Source organism: Propithecus coquereli, unplaced genomic scaffold, assembly GCF_000956105.1.
Source record: "Propithecus coquereli isolate 6110/MARCELLA unplaced genomic scaffold, Pcoq_1.0 Scaffold77, whole genome shotgun sequence".
Classification (NCBI taxonomy): Eukaryota; Metazoa; Chordata; class Mammalia; order Primates; family Indriidae; genus Propithecus; species Propithecus coquereli.
In genome coordinates this window covers 5107417-5128699 of record NW_012153840.1, presented here as the reverse complement: position 1 = coordinate 5128699, position 21283 = coordinate 5107417, and the positions used below count along the sequence as shown (strand labels likewise).

Below are 21283 nucleotides of genomic sequence, written 5' to 3'. Positions count from 1 at the left end.
TTTTTTTTTTTTATGTTGCCCAGGCTGATCTCAAACTCCTGAGCTCCAGAGATCCTTCTACCTCAGCCTCCTGAGTGGCTGGGATTAAGGCGCATGCCACCGCACTTGGCTTTTTCATTAGGAGGTATTTCTATGCCAAACTTATTTAACACAATTTGAGCTGGCAGGCTCAACAATGATTTCTTTTCCTTCTCAAACCCTAGGTATTTTAAAAAGACTTAAAATGATAGGCACTCCTAATATGAGCCAACAGCTAAATAAATCATTAGGCTAAAAACAGAAGTGCCAACGTAAGTACAATTTTCTAATTTGATTGATGATATAATTTACAGCTACTTTAATTATGACAAATTGTGAATAAATATTTCTCTAGAGTAAGTTACACATATTAATGATTTTCTATGTTTAAGTTCTTTATATGTTATGAAAAGTGTTTATTTCAAAAGAAACCATGGGGGAGTGTCAGGAAGCAGAAGGTGGGAGTCAGACAGGAAACAACTGGGCGAGACCCAGAAGAGGTGGGTGCAAATGACCGGAGGCAGGAAGGACTAGACCATGCATCGCTCTCGAGGAGGCCAGAGAACTCACTCGGGTAGGTGAAGACAAAAATCAAGGAGCCACATTTCAGCAAGAACTGAAAATCCTACCAGATCTGTAGCAATGCCAACCTTAATCTACCTTAGGCTCTACTCCAAGTAGCTTAGCTTGGCACCTCTCATTATTTAAGAACAAAAGCCAGGGACCACAGACCAGAGGCTATGACCATGAAAATAAAATGTTGGAACTATTCTCACACTTGTTATTTTTGTGAAGAACAATGGCCTTTGTGCTTGACGTGGCATCAGCAGGAAAAGGAGAGTGAAGATGGAAACCATCTGCAGCAGATCAAGCAAGCAAGTGAGCAAAAGGCCAAGAAATGGAATCACTGGTGATGCGCCAGGAAGAAGAGCTGCATGAGTGGTTAGCATGGGACTACGAAGCAGCCTGGAGTCATGCTGACAAAAGGCTCAAGAGGTGATGAGCACAGAACTGCAATCACAAAGCTGGGGAAATATGTGGACCCTTGGAACCACATTTGGATTTTATTAGGTCATCTCAATCTTTCTCCCCCTTCCTTGTCCTCAACTCTCCTTCCCCAAGCAGCTCTCACAGTAAGCATCCTTTCCCCACTGCCTGTAGGTTTGCTTATCATTACCTGAATAAGCATCTTGCGCAGGAAAGGCATGACAAAGGCTGGGTTCATGCTACTGAGTCGCCCTACAGTGCAGATGGCCAGCTCCCGGATCTCAAACACTTGGTCATTCAGGGCCACAAACAGGGCCTGCAAGTTCTCTGCCTGGGCCAGGTGTGCATCAAAGCGCTCATCCAGGGATGCCAAGACACAGTAGCGAATGTCGGGGTCTGCAAGAGCAATTGAGCCTTTGAATACCTTTTCATGATCCCATCCCTCCAGTCCTTTCCCAGTTTCCACCTCCACTGCCATTGGCATATTAGGAAGATTCCAGATACCTTTCTCTCATCTAAACTTCTTTCTTTCTTCTACTCATAGGAGTAATGGTAAAAGAATTAAAGACAGATTATCTTATACTAATGGGCTGGAGTAGCCAAGTCTAATGCCCTGGCAGAGAAATAGATGAACACCAGTTTGTTGAGACTGAAGATCTCTAGAGAGGCCGTGGAAAGAAATTGACTACTTCCACCTGTCTCAAGATCCTAAACTCCCCTAGACTGCTTTCTGGTAAGCTTTACCAGGGTCTGTTATCCCAACCACGAGCAGTTTGCTGAGCACATCTGCCACCACTTGCACTGCAGTCTGGCTAACCACGTGAGCGTGGCCGCTGATGAGGTGGATGGAGGGTGTGAGCAGGCGGGAGCAGGTGCGCGCAGCTTCCATGCGGATCTCCTTGTGCTCACTGTTCAGGAAATGATCCGCACAGTGGCGGACAAACTGGGTCAGAGAGTGGCCTGGATACAAAGGTAGAAAGGAAACAGAATAAACACTGCTGCTTTGGATATGTAGGTCTGCAACTTGACAGCTGCACTTTCCAATTTGTGGCTACGAATTCCATTTTCAACCAGATATTGATCAACAAGATATTGATCCAGAACTCTTCTCTTAAAGGGTAAGAAATGGGTTTCCCATCAGCAGAAAGGCAAAACAGGGTGGTGAAGGAGCAGGGAGACAGATAAAAGGTACCCTTCCCCATTTTAACCTTTTCTATATTCCCTTCAAAGATTATTTTGTTTCGTTCTAATCCAACACCTTACATTCCCAGAGGACAAAACAACTGTTAATCAAATTTACCTTGTCTATTTTAGCACCCAGATTTAAATACTAAACAGAGTTTGATATAGGCTGGGCTTAAACATAGGTGCTTTCTATTCATTAGGAACAAATTATTGTGGGTGCTAATGTATTAAATATGTGAAGGAGTTTTAATAGGGAAACCACAGATGGCTATGTCTCCACACGTTTAGGCTTTTTGTACTTGCTTGTTTCCCTGTAGTCTTGACTGATACTACCCTGTACCTTGACTGATACTAAATTTCCAAAGTATTCATTGTTTCTCCTGAAATATATCACCCTAGGGTAATAATTTGAGTTTATCTGTAGCTTAGAATTCCAAACTGAACTATGTGGTACAGCACTCTTAGAAATCACACTGCCATAGGAATGCAACTATCCAAAATTCCCTGCTTATATATTTTAAAACATTAAATACCATCTCAGCTATAGGGAACTGAGAAGGTGAGAAGATGAGGGGGATGAATCTCTGATTTTTCCATCTCTGAAACATTATTTCTGTGCATCAATGCATATTTTTCCTGAACACTCTCTGCTCCAAAGTTCAGTATGGAAAAAAGAAACAAATAGTAGGAGTTAACAATATATGGAAATAGTCTAGGAAGGATGAAGTGCTACAGAATCTGCTACCCTGTTTCCAGGACCCCAGTAAGATCCAGGAATTCTAGCACCTTCATTCCATTCTCAAGGTTCCTAGCATCATTCACTATGTCGGCAAGAGCCACTGTCATTTCTTACCTTCAAATTCAAAGCTGCCAAGGGTTCGGAGGGCAAGAGTGATGCTGCCCACATCACTGGCCTCAGGGAGGGTTGTGAGGCCAGGGGAGGCCAGCTGATGGGCCAGGCCCTTGGGCATGCCTGGGTGCCGGAGCGGTTTGTGCATAAGGACCAGGGATAGCATTTTCAGTAGCCCATCTTGGATGTCCTTCTTTAGCTGTGGAATCTGGCGGCTCAGGTCGTAGAGCACAGCAGTGAGAGCAGGGCTGAGGGGAAGGAAACCAGTCACACATGGGGATGGGCACATGACATTCAGTGTGTCCTTGGGAAGAAACCACCTTTCTCGCTAGCAAGGGGATCAGGCCCCATCACTGCTTGATCTTTAAAGTGGAAAGAATACTATAAAAAAGAATAAATGTGCTGAACACTCTTGGCCTGGTCTCAGATTCCAGAACAACCTATGAGTTTCTGGTCTTGCCACAGGAGAACTTGCTCACTATAATTCAGCCACTACAGAAGACCAAGTCTCAACAATCTGGGACGCAGATCAAGAGCATCATATATATACCTACACACACACATACACATTTATTTTTGACACAGGGTCTCGCTCTGTCACCCTGGCTAGAGTGCAGTGGCATCATCGTAGCTCACTGTAACCTCAAACTCCTGGGCTCAAGTGATCCTCCTGCCTTAGCCTCCTGAGTAGCTGGGACTACAGATATGTGCCACCATGCCCGGCTAATTTTTTCTATTTTTAGTAGAGATGGGGTCTCACTCTTGCTCAGGCTGGTCTCGAACTCCTGACCTCAAGCGATCCTCCTGCCTCGGCCTCCCAGAGTGCTAGGATTACAAGTATGAGCCACTGCGTGTGGCCATCACCTTTGTTTTATAGATGAGGAGAACTAAAGTTTAGGGAGCTTAAACAATTAGCTCAATAATAATATAAACAATAGCTGTAAACATTTATTGAGTGCTTTCCACATGCTAGGCACTGTGCGAAGAGTAACTATTCCATGAACTCTTTCATTTAATCCCCACAACCACCCTAGACAATAGGAATTGCTATTGTACCCACTTTTCAGATGAGAAAATGGAGGCCCAGAGAAGTTAAATAACTTAGTCAAGAGCACATAGCTAGCTAGTAATGAAACTAGGATTCAACACTAGCCTATGTGTTACTCTGAGCTATCTGGCCTACCCAATTTAATGTGCTAACAACCATGCCTCACTCTTTTAACGTGGTCCCAACACTGCGGACCAAGCCTCCCACTAACTGAGACAGGGAAGGCTTAGGTTTTCCGGCACTCACCTCAGCCCCACCGCCAGCATGGGCTCCAGCAGCTCCTTGATATCCTGCTGGATGCCTGGGCCCATCGCTCGAGCCAGCATGCTGATGCAAGTGAACACGGTGGCATCTACCTGCATTGCCTTCTGCCTTCTGCAGAGAAACAAGGAGTGGCTGGTTTGGACGCAATGACATTCTGTGCTGTCCCACCTCAAAATCACCGTGGGGCAAGGAAGGCAGGTTACTCAGGCAAGGTCACCACCTGTGGATATGCAGGTTGTCTACTGCACAACTCTTGGGGTCCCACTGCATCATGGTCACTGTAGATTTGTGTTTCTAATGACAATCCAGCAGATGGCAGTAAAGTGTCTTAAGGAAAGGGGCCCTTCTGAATTCACAGAGGCACCACATGAGTCAGTGCGGTGCTAACCAACGCACTTATTTAGGACGCAAACCGAACGATGTGTTCATCGGGGACCAGAGGGCAAGGCACACCCATCATGTGCAAGGAAATTCTTCTGCCTATGATGAGGCCACTGGGCTCTAGAATGAGTGGGGCTTACTAATTCACCGGAGAAATCCTTGCTAATAGAACAGGGAAGTGTAAGAACACAACCCTAAGACTAAAGCCAATTAATGATGACCCCCTAGCCTCTTCATCTGGCAGGATGCTGAAGGTTTTTCTCATTATTTTATTCATTGGGAGGTCTAAAGACGGGGAATAACTTATTCAATTTTAGCAATAAGGAAAAAGATGACCATTAGGTCCATTTAGTTCCAGGCAAGGATTCCTCTCTTTAAGTCTTATATCAAAATAAGATCTTTGAAAGCCAGAGAAAACCCAAACTGGGGAACTCTCAATCAACAATAATAATGAAAACAGCACGGGTATCTACCATGTTCTAAGGGTTTTAACCTCCTAAAAGATTTATAGGTATGTCACTTCATTTGGAAAAGGTTAGAATTCAAGTGAGGAAGGGTGTTCATTACACCATGTGTTATACCTGGAGTTTAATGATGTACAGAATGGGCTTAAGCTCCATGGGACCAGGATGGAGCATCCTTCCTTTCCAACCAACGGGAGTGGAAGGTGAAATTGTAACAGAGATGCTTACTTATGGGCGAAGTCCTTAGGGGGTAGGGCTGCTCGGATGATGTCCAGCACACGAGGCAAGTAGACCTTAAACTCGGACCTCACAGCCACGGAAAGCAGTCCTAGGGCTTGGAAGGCTGCAGTACGTTCCTTCTCCTTCTTGACACAACTTAGGACATGGTTCATGGTATCTTGGAGGTACTGGGTATCTGAGCACAGAAAAGACAAAGTAGGCGGCTCAAGGTGAGGGTTGGTCAATACATCAATGGTCAGAGTTCCTATAAAGCACTTAAATTTGAGAATAAATTAAGAAAGCCCATTGGAAAGATGTCAAGAGGAATTTAGAGGATATATGAACTAAAATCTTATGCTTCATAAGATAACCACTCCTCAGATACATCTTTTGGAAACATTAAAAATACGAGATTTTTTTCCTTTAATTAAAAAAAAAAAAAACTTAAAAGGGTCTCCAAAACAATAGTATATAATTGCCTCCATTAGTGTTACATTTTTTTTTTTTTTTCTGGAGACAGAGTCTCGCTCTGTTGCCCAGGCTAGAGTGCCGTGGCATCAGCCTAGCTCACAGCAACCTCAAACTCCTGGGCTCAAGCAATCCTTCTGCCTTAGCCTCCCGAGTAGCTGGGACTACAGGCATGCGCCACCATGCCCGGTTAATTTTTTCTATATATTTTAGTTGTCCAGCTAATTTCTTTCTATTTTTAGTAGAGACAGGGTCTCGCTCTTGCTAAGGCTAGTCTCGAACTCCCGACCTTGAGCAATCCTCCCGCCTCCCAGAGTGCTAGGATTACAGGCATGAGCCACTGCGCCCGGCCATCTTGAGAGAAAGATTACGTGCTCTTTGTTAAGAAATATGTTAAATCTTGCATCAAAACAAAGAGGATCATCTAAATTATTTTATTTTATTAATATATTGTAACAAAATTTAAAGTACAGTCATGAACCACACAATGTTTCAATCAATGATGGACCACATATACGATCGTGGTCCCATAAGATTATAATACTCTATTTTTACTGTACCTTTTCTGTGTTTAGATATATTTAGACATACGAATACTACCAATGTGTTTTAATTGCCTACAGCTACAGTCCCCAACCCCTGGGCTGCAGACCGATACTGGTCTGTGGCCTGTTAGGAACTGGGCCACACAGCAGGAGGTGAGCAGCAGGCAAAGCTTCATCTGTATTTACAGCTGCTCCCCATCACTCGCATCACCGCCTGAGCTCCACCTCCTGTCAGATCAACAGCAACATTAGATCCTCACAGGAGTGAGAACCCTACCATAAACTGTACATGTGAGGGACCTAAGTTGCATGTTCCTATGAGAATCTAATGCCTGACAATCTGAGGTGGAGCTGAGGCAGCGATGCTGGCACTGGGGAGTGGCTGCAAATACAGATTATCATTAGCAGAGAGGTTTGACTGTACAGAGACCATAATTAATCGTTTGTAGACTCATATCAAAACTCTATCAGTGAGTGGCAAGTGACCATGTAATAATAATAAAGTGCATGATAAATGTAATGCGCTATAATCATCCTGAAAGCACCCCCCCATTCCCTGGCCCATGGAAAAATTGTCTTCCATGAAACTGGTCCCTGGTGCAAAAAGGTTGGGGACTGCTGGCCTACAGTATTCAGTACAGTAGCATGCTGTACAGGTTTGTAACACAGGAGCAATAGGCTACACCACAGAGCCCAGGTACGTAGTAGGCTCTACCACCTGGGTTTGTGTAAGTGCGCTCTGTGATGTTCACATAATAACGAAATTGCCTGACGATGATGCATTTCTCAGAATGTACACCCATGGTTAAGCAATGCATGGCTGGAATATTGAATATTGTTTATAATAAATAGGCCATTCCATTCAGCTTAGGCTTGGAAATCACTTTGCTATTACCTAGAGATTTTTGTTGTATTTAATAGAACCAAGATTTAGTCTGTAATTTGGAAAGCCATATGTGTATTTTCATTAAGTTTACACAAGCCAGTGTGCATGGGTAGATGATTCTTGGGCAATTTAAGCTAAGTGTTATTTCTCCTCTGAAGGCTGGAATTTCCTGATTCTTGACTCTCGTCTGTTTCCCCTCTTCCATCGATGCTTGCCTCATGTCCAGGCACCCGTAGCACATATATAACAGCAGAGAAGGCAAGGCCACACATCCTTGGAAAGTTAGGGGTGTTGAGGGCTACCAAAACCACATTTAGACAGTGCACTAGACTCCTAAGACGGCAGTTATACATCACTGCATTTACTCTAATGAGAAATGTCTTCTCCCACAGCTCTTGTGGTCAAATGGCAACGAGGCACATTAGGGCTTGAAAACAGACAGACCAGGGTGATACAACCCTAAAATTAGAGTGCATCAACAGGAAAACCAGCCCTTTACATATGGGGACAGCATTTCAGCAGGAAATGAACTTAAGTCAAGAGTATAATTTCCTTTTCCAGGTTTAGCACCCTGAGAGATTAGAAATCTGACTTTGTAGAGAATTCAACCCAGTCTTAGGGTGAGTATTTTTGATACTTCGAAAAGCATACACCATTGGGAAGTTCAAGCAATGACTTCCAAACTGCAAGATTTAAACAAGTGGTACTTACACAATGAGGCATATTCTTATGGGGACTGCCCAGGTTAAATGTCACTGACATATTTTATTATATTTGGTATATTTAATAAAACATTAACTAGCTTAAAAAGAAGAAAAAACAACAAAAACTCACTTCAAAAGAATAAATGTAAGGGCCCTCTGAGCCTTTATGAACTTACAAGGATAACAGCTTCTACAAACAAGACTTTGATCAAATTTTGCTTCGTTGTTAGTTTCTTTTGAACCATAGATTTTCGACCCGAGATAATTTAAAGCTCTACTGAATAGGGGCATGTCTGATCATTAAAAAAGAAAAAAGCTGCTGGGTGTCGGGTAGGAAGAATGGAAACTGATAAAATATGGGTGATTTTTATTTTTATTTTTACTCTATCATTTCTCTCTGGTTCAGTGATTTCATGTGGCTAATCATCTCCACCTTATCCAATATGTTCTGCTTCTTACGCACAGCATGTTTAACACCTCACCGGCTAGATTTCTCCCGCGGGTAGTGTGAAATGAATCTGTGTGCTAGGGAATGGGGTCTGCTGAGGGTCAAGGCTGTCCTTTTCCTACACTCCCGGCTCTCATCCAGTCCTGAACACTACTAAGCACAGGCAATGTGCACCACAGCAGAGTGCAAAGAGATGTTAGAGATTGGGTCTCCACACTCAGCAAGCAGGGAGGTTAAGACAAGGATATTAAGTATGAACAGACAACTGGAGTATAACTTTTAGCTCTATCTTATTTCCAAAATGGATCTGAAGTAACTCGAGGAAATAGTAATAATATAATAATGGTTTCCATTTATTGGGGCTAACTCTGTGCCAGGCACTACAGTGGGTGCTTAGGCATTAATGCTGTTCATCTTGGGAGGCAGGCATTGTTACTCTGATTTTTATAAGTCAGGAAGTAGAGACCCAGGTAGGTCAAATAACCTGTCCAAAACCTCATAGTTAAGGATGGAGGTGGGATTCACCCCAGGTCTAATGCCAAAGCCTTTCCACCGCTGAAGGCTACAGGAGAAAGGAAAAATACATTTACAGCTGGCGCAATCCAAGAAGGCTTCATGGAGAAGCTGGCACATGAGTTGGGCCAGCTTCAGGAGCCAGGAATCTATACTGCCCACTGAAGACAGGGCAGGAATACGGGAACCCACAGTCTATCACCTGTGGAACCTGCCTCTGAAGCATGCAGTCTTTTCCTTCCTGCAAGTGACTCGGTGACGACCTCAGGAAAAGCAGGGTAGTCACCAAACCCTCCCTGCTCCAAAGAGAGGCTGCTGCACAGTATCTACACTGAAACTGCCCTTCTTTTGGTCTCTTTTAAGTCCATTCATGGACTTGTTGACATCCATCCATGAGAACTTGCTTGGCCCTAGAAGTGCCTCTCTGTCTACACATTCTGATTGTTCCTGTGTCTGCTGCCTCAGACATTAGCAGAAAACATGAACTAGACACCACCAAAATTGGACATGAGGCAAAGAAATCAGAGACTAGCCCCTTCGTGGGTGTTGCTTCAAATGAGCAGATATAACTTTTCAGAATCACTTCTTCCCTGTTTAATTACCCTTCGATGGGTAATGATGTCTTCCATGGACATCCTCACCTGTGAAGGCAGAAGGTCGGAATGCAGCCAAGCGGGGCAACAAATTAAGGATTGTCATTTGGATCAGCGAATTCTTGCTATTTCTGCACTTCAGCACCCACTGGCACACCTGAGAGAGGAAGGATAAAGGGTTGGCGGAGGAAAGTGAGGTGTGGAGCTTAGGAGAAGAGGGTAAGGACCTCTCACCATTTACCTGATCAAATTTCTCCTCCATCAAGTCTCTGCAACACCGGCTCTCCACCAGGGTGCACTTTGCTGGGCTGAGGGAGGCCCCAAATCCCATGAGGCCTTGGTGAGAGCTGTACCCCAGCAGCCCCACCAAGGCATTTGACTGCTGGGGCTGGACGGCCTGGAAACTGGTGAAGGGGGTGATGTGACGAGGTTTCGTTCCGAAGCCCATGAGATCTTTGCAGTACTTGTCATGTACCAGCTGCTGCTGTGTGATTTCTTCCATTTCTTCTCTCAAACGCTATATACATGAGGGGGAAAAAATCATCTTTACTTATGAGTGGCATTCAGCCTGGGCACTGTGAAGTCTTCAGGGCAGACATTTGCCCAATCCTGAAATGCAACTATTTCCAAAGTGGAGGGTGGCCACTCTTCATCTTTGGGATTATGACTTCCCCAGATCCTTGCAGGGGGGATTCTGCTCTAATTTAGGTAGACGAGCACCACCTACGGAGCAATGAAGCAGAGGCAGGGGGCTGGCTGCCAAGAGCTCCCACCTCACTTGGTTTGAGAGGGCCGTCTTGCAAACGGCTTTGACTGTATACCTAAGATCACGGCAACAAGGCTTGCCAAGATGAGGGACGGCCTCACGCAAGCATCCTGTTAAAGATATTCCGGTCTCTTTCTTCTCCCCAGAAACCTAGGTAGATAGTTACGCATGTAATTTTCTCAGAATGCTAGGATTCCACAAAGGGTATGGAATAAATTGGCTGAGAACACATGTCTATTCCTTTTTCAAAGGGCTGCTTAATAACTCATCTTCCAACAGTTCAAATTCAGAAGGATATAAAAGTTTTCCAAATTTTCAAACTTTTCTTGACACAGATATTTTCATTTTTTGGAAAATCTTGTCCACTGTTCTTGTCAAGTCAACAATGACTCTTATGCTCCTAAATCTAATCGTCAATTCTCAGTCCTTATTTTATTTGACTTACCCATAGCATTTGATCCAACTGATATTTCCTCCTCCTTGAAGCCCTTTCTTCACTTGGCTTCTTGACTCCAAACTCTCCTGGCTCCCCTCCTCCCTTCCTGGCTGCTCCTTCTTGGTTTCCTTTGGTTCCTCTTCATCCCTCAGGTTCTCAGACTTTGTCTCTTCCCCAACTCCACTAGTTCCCTTGTGGTTCTCCCCACGTCCCACAATGAAATACTATCTATATGCTGACAATGCCCAAATCCGTACCTCTCTCCCAGATCTTTCCCAAGAACTACTCAGCATCTCCACTCACCTATCCAACAGGCATCTCGAACTTAACAGGTTCAAAACCAAACTCCCAACCTTCTGCCCCAAACCTTCTCCTCCCATCTCAGTCTTCCCATCGCGGTAAATGGCAACGCTATCCTTCCAGATGCTCAGGCCAAACATCTTGACTCTTCTTGCTCCCCACCCACCTCCAAGCTATGAGCAAATTCCAAATTCAGAATCCAGCTGCTTCTTGTACCACCATAGCTCCCACTGTGGTCTGAGCTGCAAACATCCCCTGCTAAGACTGATGCAGTTCCCCCCTAACTGGATTCCTGGCTTCGGCCCTTGGCCCTCTGACAATCCATTCTCCACACTGTGGCCAGAGTGATCCTTTTGAAACAAGTCAAATGTCACTCTACTGCTCAAAACCCACTTATAGCTTCCCACTTCCCACACAAAGGCCATACCGTGGCCTCCAAGGCACTGTGTGATATGCCCCCTCCCTGTCCCAGGTGTTCCTCTAACCCCCCCTTTCCTGCTTGCCTTGCTCAGCAACAGTGGCTTTCTTGCTGCTCCCCAAATACACCAGCACGCTCCTGCCTAAAGGCCAGCTACCTGGAATGCTCTTCCCCAGATACTTGCAAAGCTTTATTCATACCTCCTTCATGACTGTGCTCAAATGTCACCATATTTTTTATTTCATTTTTTTATAGAGACAGGGTCTTGCTTTGTTATCCAGGCTGGACCTCCTGAGTTCAAGTGATCCTCCCACCTCAGCCTCCTGAGTAGATGGGATTACAGCCATGAGCCACTGCCCCCAACTAATTTTTATTTTTTGTAGAGACAGGGTCTCTTTATGTTGCTCAGGCTGGTCTCGAACTCCTGGGCTCAAGTGATCCTCCTGCCTTGGCCTCCCAAAGTGCTGTGATTACAGCCACCACACCTGACCAAATGTCACCATATTTTAAAATGTAATCCTTAACCCATGCTAACATTCTCTATTCCCCTTTGTTGGCCTACTTTTCTCCACAGCACCTATAACTATATGATATACAATATATGTTTACTTATTTGCATATTGTCGGTCTTCCCCTATTAGAATGGAATCTGTTTTGTTCACTGCTGCATTATTCTAGCTTTTAGGACATGGCATAGCTGGCATATACTAGGTGTCTGATTAATACGATTTGAATGAGTGACCAAATTATGAAACTTTAATACCTTATATTCAGATAGTTTCTTATAATTTACAAAACACCTTCACAAGAACTATTTCACTTAAATCTCATAACCACCTTATGTGTTAGGTGATATTGTCCTGTCTTACTGAGAGGAAACAAAGAACTACAGCTGCCTGGGCTACAGTGGCAAGTACCATGTTAAACTTGGGAGGGGAAATCTGAGGGTTTCCTTTTACAGGATGTCTGCTATGTTATCAGCGCTATGCTGGGCACTTCATACACAGTTCTCCCTTAGTATCCATGGGGGTTGGTTCCAGGACCTACTGTAGAAACCAAAATCTGCAGATGCTCAAGTTCCTTATATAAAATGACATAGTATTTGTACATAATCTATGTATGTCCTTCTATACACTTTAAATGTCTATATTACTTATAATACCTAGTACAACGTAAATGCTATGTATCGATAATTAGTCGTTACACTATATTGTTTTAAAATTTACATTATTTTTAATTGTTGTGTTGCTATTTTTATTAATTACTTCCTGAATATTTTTGATTGGTGGTTGCTTGAAAACACAGATGTGGAACCCATGGATGCAGAGGGCCAGCTTTATTTAGAAACCTCACAAGAACCCATTGAGGCGGGTCAGAGCCCCTGTTGAAAGTGAGGAAAATGAGGCTGAAGGGATAAAGTAATTTGTCCGAGTCACACAGTATGGATGACTGTGGACTGTAGGACTCCTCTGAGGAGGAGTGGCGATTTGACGCCAGACTCCTCTGCTTCTGCACACGGCTGCATGTGCTGCCCCTATGTGCAGGGCACGGCCATCACCAAACAAGCACACGGTCTGTTATAGCCGGCAGCCCTGGGGTGAAATTCCGCACCGACTAGCTCCCCACAGGAAGTCTCACAGATGGCACTCTACCTCCCAAATGCATCCTGAATCCAACTACTCTTCAGTGTCTGTGCTGCCACTCGCAGTGGAAGCCACCACTGTAGCTCACCCAGACTACTGTAATAGCTTCCTGTGGCAGCTGCAAGAATACACCTTCCAACTACAATAGATGTAAATGATCAAGGGCCCCAGCTGCTGCTCTGAAATCCACCACCAAGTTTGTGTCAGGGCCACACTTTCCTTGGGCTACTTCCAGCCAATGACAGAACACGGCAGGGATGCTAAGGCAGGCCTGCTCCCACGAGATACAGGCTTCCTCTGACAACCAACTGGCTTGAGCACACCACAATCGCCTTGCAAGGAAGACTAGAAGGTTTCTGTCCAATTTTTTTCCCTCTCTTATTCCTCAAGGTCAGATGTGTTTTATGGTCTGATGGTTCTCTCAGCCTATCTCAGCTCCCTCCCCATTTTCTCCTGAAGCTATTTGCCTAATACAATCTTGCCCTCACACTTTTAAACCCAGTTCTCAAATGAACACACCTTCTCCTAACTGGTCTCTCTGCTTTCATTCCTGCCTCTCCACGTGCTTTTCCCTACAAGCAGCCAGTGACTGTTAGAAACACATGACATCACACCATTCCCCCGTGTGCACATCTCCAGTGTCTGCCCCTGCAATTAGCATAAAAGCCAGTGTTTACCGTGAACCATGGGCCTATTAATTTGGCCCTTCCTTCCCTCCCTTGCTCATGGTGCACTAGCCACACCTCCCTTCTCTCTGCTTCATCAGTTTGTCACACTCTCTCCCGCCTCAAAGCCTCAACCTGGAACATAGCCCCGTGGCCTGCTGCAAGGCCACTGCTCATGTCACTCGGGTCTCCCTCATATGGCACCACCCTCAGGGAGGGTCTTCTCTGACCCTCCATTCACCCCCTCCCCTTGGAATCTTCTATCCTACTGCTTATTTTACATTTTTCATAGGACTTGTCACTATCTGAAATTATCTTGTTTACTTGTTTATTGTCTGTTTCCCCCCATAAAACGTCAGCTCCACAAGGACATGGATCCCACCTTGCCTTGCTCACAGACTACACATGAGAAGTCTGGACTCCCCTCTGCCGCAGCTTCTCACCTCTCCCTCCATGCTGCTGATTCGGACCAGCTCGTTGAGGATCAGCAAGGCTCCATGGATCCGATCATCCCGATTCATGCCCTTCTCTTTAGCCAAGGTCTCATCAAACCCTTTCTCTGCTTCTTCAAACGTGTGCTACGTAGAGACAGAATGCCTTAATTACCCAGTGATCAAAGCCAGAAAGAGCACAGGCCTGTCCCACCTATGATGGGGTCCTAGGGGTTATCATGTCTGCTCAGTGCCTTGTGCCAGTACGATCAATGATACTATCTTGTCAAGCTCTTATTTAATTTAGCTTCGATTCTCATAACAAGCCCTTAAGGCAGATACCATTATCATCCCTATTTAATAGCTAAAAACGCAGGCCGAAGGAAATTAAGTGACTGTCCAAGGTCACACAGAAAAGACAAGACTTGAACCCAGGTCTCCCAACCCCATATTCAGGGCTCTTTTTATAAGACTCATTAGTAAGCTCCCCCGGCAGTAGCAATCAGCACAGGACTCATGATACCAGAGCATAGAGAACTAGCACTTCCTAAATTAGTATCAACCATAGTTCACTGATTCTGAGACACCTATTTTTCCTTATTTTAACATTTCTGAAAAGAGATGTTTTATAATTGTTGATAAGAAGGCACTGAGTCCCAGTTTAATTGGCATATTTTCATCCTTAGTGATGTGTAAAATGATGGTGTGGCTATCAATGGATCTTTGTTTAAGGAAAAGCAATAAAGTAACCTAAAAAATTGTCTGGATCAAACAAATGTGATACTTGCTCCATGGCAAGGGGCCTGTTGCTGCCCTTTAGGCCAGGTGGTTCTCTATGTATATGTGCCTTGCCGGTGGCTGGAAGGGAGCCATCCCCTCACCCTGTACCACTGGGGCTTCTGCATCTCCTTCGGCTCACGCTGGGTGGTGAGAATCAGACAGGCGCGAAGGGCAGCTACAGCTCCCTCTCGGATGGCCTGTTTGGGGTCCCACACAGCCACGAAAATGTTGTCAAAGAAGGGTTGCACTTGCTGGAAGAAGAACGTGGGGACGCTGATGGCCAGCTCACGGAGAACCAGGACCTGGGAGAAAAAGGCAAACTGAAAACTCTCACCTGTGTCAGAGTTTTGTTTTCTCAGTACCGTCTCGTCTCATCCTAGAGCCTATACACACTAGGAAAAGAGAACACTTGCTCACTCTTCTAGCTAGGAAATTCTGGGGACAAAGGAAGTAAAATTGATCAAACATCTCAATATTCATTACTTAGGTTGTTTCTAAACATGGAATGTTTGTAATGTTTGAACATAAGCTCTGGAAGGACAGACGTATTTTATGCTTTCTACACTACCACACTAACAGCCTAGAATACAGTATATATGCAGTAAGTAATTATTGAATGAATAATCCTGTTTAATCTTGTTATTACTTTCATTTGACAGATGAAGAAACTGAAGGTCAGAGGTTGCCCCAGGTTATACTGCTAGGAAGTAGCAAAGGGTCAAGTATGTGTCCCTCTCCTGGCACCACGCTCCCTCCTCGTGGTACTGCCTCTCCTGAAGGGGGAGCTCACTGGAAGGCACTCAGCCGATGCTTCTGATCCCCACACACCTATGCCTGGATTCCCTCTCTTAAGGACAGACTCTCTCCATCTCACAGCCTGGAATCTTAGCCCATCGAACCAGACTTTTTCAGGGATGAGCCTTGGAAGGAAGGAAGAGACTCTGACATGGTGCCATTGCTCTCAGGCCTGGCTGTGCTCCTCCCTGTAGGCACTCACAGCTGCATGTCTCCGGCCCTCGTTGCGGTCAGCACCCAGCCATTCCAGGGCTCGCTTCACCTCAAACTCCACATACTCAGCAGTGAAAGTGTCCCCGGCCATGGCAAGGCGGCCAATGGCCTTGGATGCCATTTCCATGACAACTGGATCATTGGAGGGGAGTAGGTTCCGAAGATAGTTAGCAAATCTGCCAATTCGGGTGGCATTCCCACCTTCCACTCCTATGAGGCTGGCTGGAAAAGAGAGGAAGGCAAAAAATGATGACATGCCTGCCGGCCAGGGAAGTATATGGCCCTGAAACGAAAGCTGGTGAGTGATCCCTTCATTCTACTATGAGTATATTTCTAGATGGCACGGACACAGACAGTTTTCATTTTAACTCAGAGATTTGATATCTGTGCCAGAACTGCTTACATAAAGCAAAATGATCTCATATTAGTATATAAAATTTGTTTCCCCCTCCCCAAAAAAGAGAAAACAAACTGGAACTGAGTAATTCACAGGATTGATAACTAGTCCTTGGAAATTGAAAATGACCTGCCTTTTATTAACTACACCCTGATTCCACTTTTCCATTCGTGAGCCCCACTATGCCAAACCCTGCTCTAGTGAGAAACCAGTCTGCAAAAGGCAACATGAGGTAGTGGAAAGACAGCTGACTTCTAGTCTCAGGTCTGGCAAACTGTCTGGCACTAGAAAAGTCACTACATGGTTCTGAGACTTAGCTTCCACAATCTAAAAATACGTTTTGTCTACGTCCCAGGATTGCTGCCAGACTTAACACCTGTATAAGAGCACTGAAAGCCACAGGCTCCTTAAAATTCATTAAACAAATGTGAACTAAGTAAGTAGGAGATCCAGGGTGCAATGGACACGAAGGCGGGTGGTCCTTTATTCCTAGCAGTTATTGTTACCAGAGACTCTGTCCTTACCTATGGCTAAGATGCCACCTTTCCTCTCATTAGCATCTGAGCTGGAAACCAGTTCAAAAATGTGATGGTTCAGTTGATCATAGAAGCGGGTAGATTCCTCTTGGCTCATCTGTAAGGGAAGATGTAATCAGAACAATTTCTACTGAATCCCTGACTGTGGTGATGGCAGCAGGCTGCATCTAAAGATAAGGTCCTGAGAGGTAGCAGATACACTTCAAACCAAAGAAGACAAGTTACTGTCCATTTCCACAGTTTTTGTTTTTGTTTTTTTGAGACAGGGTCTTGCTCTAACACCCCGGCTAGAGTTCAGTGGCAGCATCATCATAGCTCATTTCGACCTCAAATTCCTGCGCTCCAGTGATCCTCCTGCCTCAGCCTCCCAAGTAGCCGGGACTACAAGTGTGTGCTTGGCTAATTTTTCTACTTTTTTGTAGAGAAGGAATTTCACTCTTGCTCAAGGTAGTCTCGAACTCCTGGCCTCAAGCAATCCTCCCTCCTTGGCCTCCCAAAGTCCTTGGATTACAGGTGTGAGCCACCACACCTGGCCTTAAACTACAGAGCAACTGAACTTGCAATTCATTTGTTTATTTCACAAATATTTATTCAGTATCACTCTAGGGCAGACAACGTACTATCCTAGGTTCTTCCTGGTACCAGGGGTACCAGGATGAACAACATACTGTCTCTGAATTCAAGTCTGGGCTCTATTTAGAAAGCCCCAAACAAGCTCTCAACTCTCCAAATCCTGTTTGGAGATCCCCATCACTGTTATCAGACAGAAAGAACTGAGGGTCTTGTATGTGGTAGGGAAAAAAGAAAAAAATAAAAGAAACAGCCGAATCTGCGTTGGCTCCTAAAATGTAAACACAAACATGAGAAACGCCACAGAAATGTGTAACCACTGCAAAGGAACCTGCACATTTTATGCGTGTGTGAAGCTGGGTGCCTTTCTAAAACAGAATCTCTTTATTTTCCAAATCCTCACTTAGCTGTCAAAAGGAATCTAAACCAGTGATGGCACATTTAGCCCAAACATCCCATAATGACTGGCCCCAAATCATAGAAGCCCAACCTCTCGAAGCTCCATGGTGACATAGTGCTGGAGCTCCTTGGCAGCTTTGGCCCTGGTCTCCTCATTCCGGCTCTTCAGGCCACTGGCGAACTGCTGCAGAACACTCACATTGCTAGACGTGGTGGTAGCTGTGGTGGCGGCGGCAGGCCCAGTTCCAAGCATCTTGCCCTGAGGTTCTTCAGAGAGAAGATTTCTTTAATATTCTGGATGACAAGCTATGGTGATAAATTTATTTATGGCTCCAGTTCCTCAACACAGATCTCCACCCAGCCCATGTCAGGTAGGAGATTCTAAAAACACTGGGAGATCTCATTAAAAAATATTTAGAAAGTCTAGATTCATTCAGCAATGACTGATGTTTAAAAGAGGAAGTGTAACAAGAGGGTCAAATTGTGGGCCATGGAGCTAGGCTACCTGGGTTTGAATCCCATTCCAAAGATACATACCTTGAAGAAGACACTTAAAATTTCTGTTTCTTTAACTACCATAGGAAGATAATAGTAGCCAACTCATCGGTTGATGTGAGGATTAAACAAGTTACTATACGTTAAAAAGTGTTTAAAACAGTGTTGAGCACAAAGTAGGTTTTTAATAATTGTTAGCTATTTTTATTATTACTACTATGTACATGGCACAATGTCAGGTAACAAAGGTCAGGAAGCAGGGAAAGAACTAAAAATGACGAATACTGCCCCTTTCCTCAAGGAGTTCAATCTAAGAGGGAGACTGATTATTATTCTATAGCACCACTGTCCAACAGAAGTATAACCCACAAACATATTTTTAAATTTGTTAGTAGCCATATTAAAAAGGTAAAAAGATAAAGGTGAAATTAATGTATTTTATTTAACCCAATATATCCAAAAAATCATTTCAGCATGTTATTAATATAAAAAATGTTGATATATTTTCCATTCTTTTTTGTACTGAGTCTCCAAAATGTAGTGTGCATTTTACACTCAGCAATTCCAATTTGGACTAGTCACATTTCAAGTGCTCTGTACCCACATGTGGCTGATGGTTATCGTATTGGACAATGCAGTTCTTTAGAATAGTACCAGTATTTCAAATGTGAGCTAAAAGAGATCAATTAGTTCCTGAAATCATTCACTCATTACTCAGTTATATACTGTTCCTTCTCTCAACAAGCTTACAATCTTGGATGTAAATACAAATAATCAGGCAACCACAATAAAGTGGCCATAATAGGGCTCAGCCCACCCTGCCATGGGAGTAACATATACTTATCCTAAGTATGTCCAGATTATACTAGAAACCCGATTTCACAAAATTCTTATTCTTGAACGAATTTGTAAGACGCAGAGGAAAAATCAGGGAATAACTGGTTTTGAGAAGCTTTCAAATACTCCAGTGTCAAGAAAAAGAATGCAGAAGGAAATGTCATCCTTCAGGGGAGAAGAAACCTAAGGATCCCTAGTAAGAAAACTACTACAGTTTGTGTGCATGTACAGGGGGAAGGAGGCTGACAAGGAATTTCCATTCTCAGGTAAGAACCAGTGTATCTTTCTATGGTCTAAGACCCACAGGCCATCTGCTTCAGGCTGAATTCAAGGAAACTGCTTGAAGCCAAATATCCTAAGGGTCTTGGTAAAGACTTAAGGACGTTAAAGTTGGATGGCTGAAACAAGGGATTGGGCGGGTCAGGCAAAGAGGACGAACCCCAAGGATGGAACCGAACTCAGTTCCGGGGACTGAGTCCTTGAGAGGTCTCCAGGGTGGAATGCAAGGAGCTGACACTGACGTAGGTGCTCCCTGAAGCAGGGATCCACAGTTTGTATGTGGCTCAGAAGAGATGACTGTGCCGCGCAAGGAGACCCAAAGGCGCCAGGGCAGTACTGGAGCTGAAGGGCCGGCCTTCTGGCGCCTGGGACGTACAGCAGGCTGAAGGGTCCAGGGGTCTCCTGGGGATCCCGGTGAGGTGGGCGTTGCCTCGCGGGGTGAGGGTCAAGGGCTCAGGCGGTACCCAGGTCGTGGGGCCGGTACTGCGGGGACCTCACGTCCCAGACGGGCGGCGTCCCCGGGCCCCCCCACGGACAGGCTGGCCGTGGGTCTGGACACTCTGCCGCCTTGGAGGGGTCGTGCCAGGCCCCGGACTCACCGCGCGGCTTCGGCCAAGGCCTCAGCTACCGCCGCCAGCGCCGGTACCGCCGCTTCAGGACCCCAGCCCCACCACCCGCCTTCTCCGCTGTCCTCTAAGCCGGGCGGGAGGGAAGGCGGTCTTCCACCCCAGACAACCAATCGAAAGGCGTAAGAAGAAGATGGACCTGGACACAGACCAATAGTAATGAAGGAGAAGTGAAGCTTCAGGACCCGGCTTCTCTAGGGGGCGGGGACTGTTCAAATAGACAAACCACGGGGCCAGTGGCAGGCGAAAGTAGGCTTAGGTCCATTCGGGAGAACCAATCGGTCGTGAGTTGACCTCAGTCACTTCCACTCATACATCCGGTGCATCGCTACTATGATTCCTCTCTGCATCCGGGCTGTGGCGGTGCGGAGTCCTCTGTCTGGGTACCTCAGGACCGGATCAATAGCGGTGGGCAGGGCTTTGAGACCCCGCCCGGTGTAATTCTGAGAGGAGGGTGTGAGCGATGCTGGCGCCCTATAATTACTGCTACAAAAGACGTATACAATGTTCAGACTAGCGCTACGTATGGATCCCTGATTTCTCTTTTGTTACATAGGCATTTGAAAATGGTTTCAGTTAGATTTTCTCACTTTCCCAAAATTATCTAGCTCACAAGATAATTCCCGAGAAACCATAGCCAAGTTTTCACTGAAAGAGGTACTCATAAATAAAAAATTTCAAAGCAACATCATTTTGTAAATATCCCTTCTCAAAAAATCAATAGCAAAAGTGGAATTTGACTACATCTCTATTTTTTATAACAGTGCTGTTTATAAACGTTAAAAATTCTTAAATATCTCACAATAGGAGTCTCAAAAATATAATGCATTCATATTAAGGAAAATTTATGTAGTCATTAATAATAATGTGGCCGGGCGCGGTGGCTCACGCCTGTAATCCTAGCACTCTGGGAGGCCGAGGTGGAAGGATCGCTTGAGCTCAGGCGTTTGAGACCAGCCTGAGCAAGAGATCCATTTCTACTAAAAACAGAAAAATTAGCCGAGTTTTGTGGGCCATCAGTAGTCCCAGCTACTGGGGAGGCTGAGGCAAGAGGATCGTTTGAGCCCAGGAGTTTGAGGTTGCAGTGAGCTATGATGATGCCACTGCACTCTACCCACGGCCAC

General features: G+C 45.0%; 1 protein-coding gene across 1 annotated transcript in view; it reads right to left on the bottom strand.

The window, feature by feature from the left end:
* The window catches only part of MTOR (mechanistic target of rapamycin (serine/threonine kinase)), a 140021-nt gene extending 119777 nt beyond the window's left edge, over window positions 1-20244 (bottom strand). Inside the window, exons 1-13 of the mRNA XM_012662496.1 lie at window positions 20133-20244; window positions 18014-18189; window positions 16942-17050; window positions 16010-16242; window positions 15114-15314; window positions 14245-14379; window positions 9815-10090; window positions 9622-9730; window positions 5426-5612; window positions 4335-4463; window positions 3044-3288; window positions 1750-1965; window positions 1196-1401 (exon numbers count right to left, since the gene is read on the bottom strand). Coding sequence (XP_012517950.1) covers window positions 1196-1401; window positions 1750-1965; window positions 3044-3288; window positions 4335-4463; window positions 5426-5612; window positions 9622-9730; window positions 9815-10090; window positions 14245-14379; window positions 15114-15314; window positions 16010-16242; window positions 16942-17050; window positions 18014-18175 — 2208 coding nt within the window. The 5' untranslated portion in view covers window positions 18176-18189; window positions 20133-20244. The remainder of the gene's footprint in view (window positions 1-1195; window positions 1402-1749; window positions 1966-3043; window positions 3289-4334; window positions 4464-5425; window positions 5613-9621; window positions 9731-9814; window positions 10091-14244; window positions 14380-15113; window positions 15315-16009; window positions 16243-16941; window positions 17051-18013; window positions 18190-20132) is intronic.
* Between the last annotated feature and the right edge of the window lie 1039 nt (window positions 20245-21283).